The sequence below is a fragment of the Bison bison genome, unplaced genomic scaffold, assembly GCF_000754665.1.
Source record: "Bison bison bison isolate TAMUID 2011002044 unplaced genomic scaffold, Bison_UMD1.0 scf7180017864517, whole genome shotgun sequence".
Lineage (NCBI taxonomy): Eukaryota > Metazoa > Chordata > Mammalia > Artiodactyla > Bovidae > Bison > Bison bison.
Genome location: NW_011495070.1, coordinates 8,023,893 through 8,035,122, shown reverse-complemented (window position 1 = coordinate 8,035,122; position 11,230 = coordinate 8,023,893). Strand labels below are relative to the sequence as shown.

At 40.4% G+C, this 11,230-nt stretch overlaps 1 protein-coding gene across 1 annotated transcript in view; it reads left to right on the top strand.

Annotated features, from left to right (window-relative positions):
* MGAT4D (MGAT4 family, member D) overlaps positions 1-11,230 on the top strand; it is a 49,984-nt gene that overhangs the window by 7,682 nt on the left and 31,072 nt on the right. Inside the window, exons 2-3 of the mRNA XM_010830315.1 lie at positions 3,104-3,262; positions 6,216-6,353. Coding sequence (XP_010828617.1) covers positions 3,104-3,262; positions 6,216-6,353 — 297 coding nt within the window. The remainder of the gene's footprint in view (positions 1-3,103; positions 3,263-6,215; positions 6,354-11,230) is intronic.

Here is an 11,230-nt window from a genome sequence, read left to right as displayed (position 1 = left end):
TTTGTGCTTTGCTGCTGCTGCTGCTAAGTCACTTCAGTCGTGTCCGACTCTGTGCGACCCCATAGACGGCAGCCCACCAAGCTCCCCCGTCCCTGGGATTCTCCAGGCAAGAACACTGGAGTGGGTTGCCATTTCCTTCTCCAATGCATGAAAGTGAAAAGTGAAAGTGAAGTCGCTCAGTCGTGCCCGACTCCTAGCGACCCCATGGACTGCAGCCTACCAGGCTCCTCTGTCCATGGGATTTTCCAGGCAAGAGTACTGGAGTGGGTTGCCATCGCCTTCTCCCTTTGTGCCCTGGTTTATTCTTTATCATCTCTCACTTGAAACTAATATCACTATCGGTTCCTAACTGATAGTTTCTCTGGCATTAGTTTTGCTTTCCTGAAACAATCTTCAATGGGGTCATCAGAATGATCTTTCTAAAACTATTAGGTAGTGATTACCTAATAGTCTTCAGTGATGCTTCACAATTGAGATAGTTGTTCCCATGATAGTCTGTAGTGGTGTTCTAAGATGTATAAAGTTACCCAAAGAAAAACGAGTGATTCCATTATCTTTATATTAAAACAAATATGTGCTGTGGAATGGGCTACAAAATTTGCCCACATTTTAAAGAAATGTTACAGAAATTCCATGAATGTTGTGGGCATTTCAAGTTATACCTCCCCCTGTGTCCCTTTTCTTCAAATTCACTGCCATTAGAGGTGTTTTATTTTTTTTTAATACATATTTTTTGGCTAAGTTGCATGGCATGTGGGATCTTAGTTCTCTACTGGGGATCAAACCCATGCCCTTTGTATTAGAAGTTTGGAGTCTTAACCACTGGACCACCAGGGAAGTCCTCTAGAGGTTTTATAGAAGAAAGGTTTGAGAAACACTGGTTCATATGAAAAAGTTCAAGCTCCTTATCATAGCTTGTCAAAAAGACCAGTATAATGAGATCCTTTTTTACCTTCACTATGAATTTTCCCTGTGTTGTCCTGAAATAATGAACAGCTTCTGGGTTTGTAGAGACTGTATTTTTGAATGCCTCGTTGCCTTTTCACACTGCTTTCCAACAGAGTACCTTTCCCTGTTTCCTTGACTGTCTAATAACTCGAGCTCCTTCAAGAGTCAGTGAGCGATCTCATCCTTCAGAATCCTTCCCCAGCCTGCTCTCCCCTCCCATCCCTAACCGTCTCACTGCTCTCTGTGCATACTATTGGCATTGCATGCCAGGGGTTGGACTTGTTCTCCGCCCATATTTCCTTAAGGGGGTATCTTTCATTTCACCCTCCTAGAGAGGGCATTTGAAAGGGAACCCTTGGAACTTCGCCCAGCAGCTCATTACATTTCTCAGAATACTGAGGGTTCTCCTGAATAGTGAGATTGTTCAGACCTAGCATCAGTGGGCCAGATTAACAACGTGGCAGAACTGCTTCCTTAAAAAGCCAACTTGGGCCATCTCTGGCTTGTCCTCTTATAGTAACTGTCTGAAAGAAGGAATGGGCTTCCTGTCTACTCTTTGCTCCTGAGTAGTAGGCACACGTGGCAAGTCATCCGCCCTGTGGATGTGGCCTGACTGTTGTCCACCTCCTGTTTCAGGAGTGAGGCGAGAGCAGGGGTAACTTGGGTGGGCAAATAGGACATCCCAGCGCATTAGCAGTATCCCATTGTCAGAGCCGCGAATAAAGCTCACAGTCCCTGTTTGGAACTGATATTATCAACGTGTGTGCTTAGTTAGTTAAAACCTAAGGAGAAGAGAGTCTATAATATCAGAAATTTCAGTCACTAATTTAGTTCTATCAATCAGCCTATAAACTTCCTGAAAGCCAGAACTGACCATCTCTATTTTATATTTCCATGGACAAGGAGTACTTGACAAATAAAAGGTGTTTAATTTTTTATTTCTTAATTTTTTTGTGTGATTATAGACATAATGAAAATGATTTTAGGAACAAAAAATTTTGTGAAAATAAGAAATAAAAAGTGATTCAACAAACCAAAGGTTGTATATGAACAAAATATAAACTTGTACACTTTTTTTTACTATATTAATGTACTTTCCTTGCTAAACGGAAATAATCATTTGCACCTGAAGGAACAAAGGCTAACAGAAATTAAGTAGCTTGCCCAGCGTCACACAAATATTGGGCCATGAGAGCCACCAGAACTCTTAAAAGGTATTCTGTAATTTATTTAGGATACTTCCATCCCTGGGCATTATGGTTGTTTTCAGTTTTCTCACGGTGATAAATAATGCTGCTTATGTTGAATATCCTTAGAGCCAAATCTGTGTACATATTTCTGGTCATTTTCTTCAGAAAAATTCCTAGAAGTGAATTTTTTGCCTTTACTTGCTTTTCCCTATAAGTTCAAATCTAATACATGCACAAAATGGAAAATTTGGAAAATACAGAAAAGCACAAAATAATAAAGCAAAAACTATTGATAATCTCCCCTTCTAGATATTACCATTTTTAACACTTCATTCTTTTTTATGTATACATGTACATATATGTATATAGCACTATATGAGCTTCTCTGGTAACTCAGCTGGTAAAGAATCCGCCTGCATTGCAGGAGACCTGGGTTTGATCCCTGGGTTGGGAAGATCCCCTGCAGGAGGGCATGGCAAGCCACTCTAGTATTCTTGTCTGGAGAACCCCATGGACAGAGGAGCCTGGCGGGCTACAGTTCATGGGGTCACAAGAGTCAGACACGATTGAGCGACTAAGCACAGCACAGCACTATATATGTTGTTACTGTTCAGTAGTTAAGTCATGTTTGGCTCTTTTGTGATTCCATGAAGCCTGCCAGGCTCCTCTGTCCATGAGTTCTCCAGACAAGAACACTGGGGTGGGTTGCCATTTCTTTCTCCAGGGACTATATACATACACACATACATATAAATGTAGTGTTATATATAACTGTATTGAAGTATATACTTTACATTTTGTTATAGAAAATTGTATGATATTGCCTAGGATCGAAACTGCGTCTCTTATGTCTCCTGCGTTGGCAGGTGGGTTCTTTACCGCTGGCACCTCCTAGGAAGCCCATATATTATAGAAAATTATATGATATTGCTACATGTATAAATATCTACATGTTTTCTTTGTAGGTAATCAATTAACTAATTGTAGAAACCATATTTCGGAGTTTAAGGAAAGTATACTACGCTTAAAAAACAAAACAGAAAGAAATCGCCAAGAGTTGCTTAATGCCTTCAAGGAAATGAAACTTGACATTTCAGAGAAAGAACGTGATGCACAAAACGCAGGTTTGCATTGTTTTTGTTTTGTGTATGGTGGTTTGTTGTGTAATGTTTTGTGTTTGGAAATTTAGATTTTATGCTTTCTGATTTTAGGGCATTTGTTTCCAGTAGATATAACTAAATCAGTACTCATTCTTTTACTATGAAATATGCAAAAGTACGGTAAGAGACATCACTGATAAATTTCCTCTCACCTGTACCTCAAAAATGGTCTTCTTCTAGTTTCTGTCTCTGTGAACGGTGCCGCCATCTGTGATCCATCTGACAGAAGCAGCCAGAAACCTGCACATCCTCTCTGAATCCTTCCTCTTCCTCTAGCATACTTCTCTCATGACTGTCAGTGAGCAGTCCTATTGATTCATAATCCTGTATATCTCACAAATCTATCCACATTTTTCTGTCACCATCTCTACTACCCGAATCAGGCTCCTTTCATGCTTCATCTGAATGACTGCTAACATCTTTTTTCCCCTTTTCTCTCTCCATTCTTGTCCCCACCTGTTTATGCTCACGTTAGCCAAAGTGAAGGCTACACTGTCCTGCAAATCAACTTTCCTTGGCTCTCCATTTCTTCAGGATGAAAAGTTCTGCCTCCTGCTTCCCCTTCTGTAATCCAGTACCTCCCCTGAACTCAGCCCCTGGCAGCCGCTGATCAATTCTTCATAGTTTTCCATTTTCCAGAATGCCATACAAATGGAATCACACAGTGTATAACCTTTATGGACTCTTTGACTTAGCATAGATTCATCCAAGTTGTTATGCGACTGATTGTTTGTTGCCTTTTAGTTACTTAGTAATATTCCACTGTATGGATGTGCAGTGGAGAGTTTGTTTCACCAATTAAGAGACATTTGGATTGTTTTTCAGGTTTCTTTGTTTTTTGGTGATTGCAACTACCTGTTGTCATAAGCATTCATGTACAGATTTTTTTGTATGAAGATAATTTTCCTTTCTTTAAGATAAATATCTAGGATTGATGGGCATATGATAGGTGGATGTTTAACATTATAAGAAACTGCCAAGATGTTTATCAGAGTGGTTGTGTCATTTTGGATCAATGTATGAGAGTCACAGTCACTCTAGTTAATTATAGCCTTTCTGGTGTCATGGCCTCTCATAGTTTTAAGGTGTATTTCTCTGGTGACTAATGATGTTGAACTTTTTTATGTGCTCCTTGGCCCTCCATATATCTTCTTTGATGAGATTCCTATTCAGATTTTTACACATTTCTAATTGAGTAGTTTTTTCTTGTTGTTGAGTTTTGAATATTAAAAAGCATATTAAAAAGCAGGAACATTACTTTGCCAATAAAGGTCCATATAGTCAAAGCTATGGTTTTTCCAGTAGTTATGTATGGATGTGAGAGTTGGACTATAAAGAAAGCATCAAGAAAGTTGATATTTTGAACTGTGTGGTGTTGGAGAAGACTCCACGGAATGCAACACACCAGGTCTCCCTGTCCATCACCAACTCCTGGAGTTTATTCAGATTCATGTCCCTTGAGTTGGTGATGCCATCCAACCATCTCATCCTCTGTTGTCCCCTTCTCCTCCTGCCTTCAATCTTTCCCAGCATCAGGGTCTTTTCAAATGAGTCAGCTCTTCGCATCAGGTGGCCAAAGTATTGGAGTTTCAGCTTCAACGTCAGTCCTTCCAATAAATATTCAGGACTGATTTCTTTTCAGATAGACTGGTTGGATCTCCTTGCAACCCAAGGGACTCTTAAGAGTCTTCTCCAACACCACATTCAAACACCACAGTTTTTATTATTAGAGTATAATTGCTTTACAAAGTTGTGTTCGTTTCAGTTGTATAATGAAATGTATCAGCTATATGTATACATGTATCCCCTTCCCCTTGGACCTCTCTCCCTCCCCTCCTCCCACCCACTGAGGTCATCACGGAGCACCGAGCTGAGCTTCCTGTGCTATACCGCAGCCTCCCCCTAGGTATCTATTTTACACATGAGTGGAAGACCAAATAGACATCTCTCCAAAGGAGATGTACATGTCCAAGAAGCACATGAAAAGATGCTCAACATCACTAATTATTAGAGAAATGCAAGGTTCAGTCTTTTTCATGTGAATGTCTAAGTGTTTTAGAATCATATATCAAAAAGGTTTTTCTTTCTGCAATTACCTGTACATCTTCTTCAAAAATCAGTTGGCCATATTTGTGTGGATCTATGTCTGTATCTCTGTTGTTCCATAGGTCTGTGTATCTGTTTGTTCGGTAGTACTCCACCGCCTTGATTACTGTAGTATGTATTATGAATTAAATTGGGTACTGTACGTCCTTCAACTTTGTTCTTCTTTTTCAGAATGATGGGGCAAATTTGAATGAGTGGAGTCATTAAATGTTGAGAGGCTTGAAAATAAAGTTATAAAAATCCAGGCTTTGATGATGTGATGTTAAAGTGGTAGAGCAGGCCAGTTAGAGCATGTTTCAGTTCTACTTCCTTCGTTTGGAACCGTCTGTTCTGTTAGCCTCTGGTTGTGTCACTCATAGTGTTAGATTTTCATTAAATACCTTGAAAATAAATGGGCTTCCCTGGTGGCTCAGATGGTAAAGAATCCTCCTGTAATGCAGGAGACTGGGTTTGATCTCTGGGTTGGGAAGATCCCCTGGAGAAGGGGATGGCAACCCACTCCAGTATTCTTGCCTGGAGAATTCCATGGATAGAGGAGCCTGGTGAGCTACAGTCCATGGGGTCACAAAGAGTCAGACATGACTGAGTGACTAACACTTTCACTTTAAAATAAACATGAATCAATAATCTTTGAGCTGTATTTTATAGCCTTACGATGTTGTTAATTCACAGTTAATAGTGTGTATCCTATATATTGAATACTTAATTAATCGTGAATTAACTTATTAACTACTATGTTAAAAAATTGTACTGGAAAGAGAAGAATCCCTATAGTTGTGAACTCAAAAACCCTATCTTTTCTCTTTTTCAGTTGAGAAGAAAGTGAATGCCTCGGATACAAATGAAACAGTATCTGATGCATTTGAAGTCTTAAAGTTCTTTTTCCCTCATCTAAGGAAAGTAGATAGAATTTACCCTGATGTAATCATGGGCAGAGAGAAAACAGGCGGTAAGAAAACTTAGCATTGGAAGATCAAATACAGACATTTTGATGTTTGGAAACATCCTTTTAAATTTTAAAATGTAATCAACTCATATGATATTCAGACAGACCCCAAGCCTATCTGGCATTCATTTGTATTACTGGAAATCAGTGTATTGTCTTTCAGAAAAAAATTGTTCAATAAATATTTGGAGACTTGAATTTAAATCCAAGTTTAATGAACATGCTTTGAAAATAAGTCAATATAAGCCAGACATCATTAAGCATCTGTTACATGCTTGGCAACTCTTTTCTCCTTTGGTTTTGATAAATCTATTTCTTATCTGGTTGTCTTCCTATTTCCTCATCTTTCTGGGGAGCAAAGTCAATAAAAGCCTTACAGAAGAGATAATGCTTGAGTTAAGCCTTGAAGAATAAGTTCAATTTCACCACGTACAGGAGAAGAGAAAAAGTATTTGCATTGGAAGCAAGGATATTAGGTTAAATCTCAGAACACCTGCCATTGCCACCAACCTTGTTCATTCCAATGAGCGAGTCATTCCAGGTCAGAGGTCAGCAAACCAGCACCTGCAGGCCAGATTTGCCTGTCTTTAAGAAGCTTTATTGGACCATAGTCATGCTCATTGTTCACTTATTGTCTACGACTGCTTTTGTGCTTCAACAGCAGAGATAAGTAGCGTCAGCAGAGATGATATGGCCCAAGAGCTGAAAATTGTACTGTCTGGCCCTTCAATAGAAAAAGTGAGCTGACCTCTGCTCTTGGCAGTTCCTTGGGAATAAACAGCGTTGGTCTGTGTCACACGCCTCTAAGAAACCTGTTGTGTTGGGATGGAGGAGCCAGGTGACATTGTTTTCCATCTCCCGAATTCTGTGTCCCATATACCAAGTTAGATGTTTTCTTTCATTATCTCATTTCATTCTCACAATCCAATGCAGGAGGGCCTGTGATTATCTTTATTTCTTACCTGAGGCTTAGAGAGATGATGGAACTGTCTGAGATCACACTTGTAAAGGTCTTCACTTGCATCATATTCCTTCCTAGAAGTATTTTAATCGTGGCCTATAAATATGTACATACACATGCGTGAATGTATGAGAGAGTACACACCAGACAAAACTACATCTTACAGAAAGAGGAGGAGTTGAAAGACACAGCGAAGGTAAAATCAGTACCCAGTAACTCTAAGATACGGGATACCAAGGAGAAGCCCAGCCTTGATAAGCATCAGAAAAGATAAACTAAAGCCCATGATATAGAGTGAAAGGAAGGAGAGAGAGGTTGGTAACTGGGAAGAGCAATGGAATTCCTTGCGTGGGAGCTCGGAGTGTTGAAATAAACCGGTTATCAGTGCTGCATTAAATCCTGAATAATTGTCTAATCCCCCAACTGTTTCCTTCTTTACAACCATTGCTGAATATATTCATCCTTCTTTTGAGACTCCTTTTGTGGATTTCCTCCTTCCTTGGAAGGAGAGGCTTGCATATAAACCTTCATCCTCAGAAGTAATTTAAAGGGAGATTTTAGCTACCTTAAAGATGACATAAAACATTTGCAAGAGTACTGAAGTCTGTAGCATGGCCTCCTGGGGAACCTGTCATCAGGCTTGTATCCTCTCTATTCTGATATATCTCAGATAATTTCTACTCTCTATAGCCCCTCTGTAACTATTTTTCATTCAGCCTTCTTTTCTTGCCTGGTCTATTGAAATAGACTTGTCATTTTTCTCTTGGCTTTAGTATTGTCAAAGTCAATTCATTCCTAATACTTTCCTCAGAGGGACATACTTAAGTGCATAACTCATCATGCACAACTGTTCCTTAAAATCCTTCAGTAGATGCTCAGTGCGTATAGAATGACATTAACTCCCTGATATGGTGTATGCACCAAGACCAAGTGAAGTCGCTCAGTCGTGTCCAACTCTTTGCGACCCCATGGACTGTAGCCTACCATGCTCCTCCATCCATGGGATTTTCCAGGCAAGAGTACTGGAGTGGGTTGCCATTTCCTTCTTCAGAGGATCTTCCTGACCCAGGGATCGAACCCGGGTCTCCTGCATTGTAGGCAGACGCTTTACCGTCTGAGCCACAAGGGAAGTCCTGGGTATGTGCACAGTAGTCTGTATCTTTCAAAGTCTTTTAAAGGCTATATCTTTCAAATCTCATTTTCTGCCACTTCCTTTTTTTGCAGCAACCCTAGACATTTCCTACAAGTTGATAATTATCAGTTGATAATTGCCTATAAGGAACATATCACCTCCTGTCAACACACAACTAACTTGTCATATCTCTTATCCAATATGACTTTTCAGCTTAACTGACAACTTCTTTGTGAAGTCTTCCACGTTTCCTGCTTTAACAAGCTTCTGCCCAGCACCAAACACTTACTAGGCTCTAGTGAGATAGTGATGAACAGACTCGGAACTTATCCTCTTAGAGACAAATGAGGAAACAATTACAATAGAAATTAATCAGTGCTCTGACAAGGATATGCAAGGGTAGAGCCAAATCTACTTGGGGATTTAGGGAAGGCCAATCTTTGTGACCAACCCAGATAGCATATTAAAAAGCAGAGACATTACTTTGCCAACAAAGGTCCATCTAGTCAAGGCTATGGTTTTTCCAGTGGCCATGTATGGATGTGAGAGTTTGACTATGAAGAAATCTGAGCGCCGAAGAATCGATGCTTTTGAACTGTGGTGTTGGAGAAGACTCTTGAGAGTCACTTGGACTGAAAGGAGATCCAACCAGTCCATCCTAAAGGAGACCAGTCCTGGGTGTTCATTGGAAGGACTGATGCTAAAGCTGAAACTCCAATACTTTGGCCACCTCATGTGAAGAGCTGACTCATTTGAAAACACCCTGATGCTGGGAGGGATTAGGGGCAGGAGGAGAAGGGGACGACAGAGGATGAGATGGCTGGATGGCATCACCGACTTGATGCACATGAGTTTGGGTGAACTCCGGGAGTTGGTGATGGACAGGAAGGCCTGGCGTGCTGCGATTCATGGGGTCGCAAAGAGTCCCACATGATTGAGCGACTGAACTGAACTGAACTGAATCTGTACTTGGGGAATTAGGGAAGGCTTCCTGGAGGAGGTGACATCTAAAGTGAGACATAAAGAGTAAAAAGAATTGCAATGGGATGAGTAAGGAAAAGGGCTTCCCAGGTGGTGCTAGTGATAAAGAACCTGCCTGCCAATGCAGGAGATGCAGGTTCTCCTGCATGGGTTTGATTCATGGGGTAGGAAGAACCCCTGGAGGAGGGCATGGCAACCCACTCTAATATTCTTCCCTGGAGAATCCCATGGACAGAGGAGCCTGGTGGGCTACAGTCCATAGAGTCGCAAAGAGTTAGACACAACTGAAACAATTCAGCACATATGCGTGCATGCAAGTAGAGAAAAGACAGATGGTGGATAGCAGAAAAGGAGAAGAAAGAATGTGAAAGGTCTAACAGCAAGAGGACTTGGAAAAAAAGATGTGGTTTGTGTGCACAACTGGGGCTGGTGTCTGTCGGCAGTAAAATATGAGGCAGAGGCCAAATAATAGAGGAGTTTGGCCATGTGTTTATCCATCCCAGATTTTTGGACATTGTTATGTGGCAGTCATTATGTTAATGCTGGATTCATAATAACAGTGAACAAGAGAAGCAGAGTCAATCCTCACTCAGTGTGCAGTCTAGGTAGGAAGACAAATGGGTAGCAACAAAAAGGACAAGTTGTATGAGAGACGAGGTCAGAATCCATTTAGAAAGAGTGAGTAGAACTAGCACAGGCGCCCGAAAAAGAGTGTTCTGGGCACCAAGGAATGGTGCGTGCAGATGCCTGGAGAGGAACGAGGACTGAATGATCAATCTGGGAAGCTGAAAGATACCAAGGAAGACTGGTTTTGAGAGAGGGTATTTGAAACAGAAGATGTAGGTTGGGACTGGGTCACTAAGGGTCTTGCAGATTTTTGTAAATGTATTCCATATCCTAAGACATGGGAGGCTGTTCAAGAAATTCCTTTCAAGAGTAGATCCCAAAATTTGAAACTTGACTCCTGCTTCACACCATTCATAAAAATCAATTCCAGGCGGATTGTAGATCTAAATATAACAGTCAGATAATAAATCAGCTAGAAGATGATCTGGAAAACATCTTTATGGACTTGAAGATAAGCAAACATTTCTCGGCGGGAATCACAAAGCACTGGCCATAAAGGAAATGATTGATAAATTGCACAGTGCTAAAGTTAAGAGCATCTTTTCTTAATTTTAAGAGGTAAAACATTGAAAAGGAAACCCGTGATGGAAGATGATATTTATAATACACATAACTGACAAAGGGTTCATATTCAGAATCTATGAAGAGCATCAGTAAATCAGTAAGGAAAGTACAGACAGCTTAATAGAGAAATGGACAAATCTTGAACAGGGATTTCACAAAAGAATATCCAAAGGTCAACAAACATATGAAAATATGCTCAAACACAATAGTAATCAGGGAAATACTGATTCTTACTGCTGTCACTGAAGTTCAATAATTTTTCTTAAGTAAACACCTCTCAGTGTTTTGTATACCAGGGCTCTGATGGTTTTGACAACTTTGTTTTACAGCTTGATTATTGCTTTTTAGGAAGAGGATTTTTCTGAGTTCCTCACTGAGCCATTCTCGAAGTACTTATCTCCATTATAAAGGTGTGGAAATTAAGGCAGGACAGGACAGAAAAACATCTACTTTTGCTTTATTGACTATGCCAAAGCCTTTGACTGTGTGGATCACAATAAACTGTGGAAAATTCTTCAAGAGATGGGAATACCAAACCACCTGACCTGCCTCCTGAGAAATCTGTATGCAGGTCAAGAAGCAACAGTTAGAACTGGACATGGAACAACAGACTGG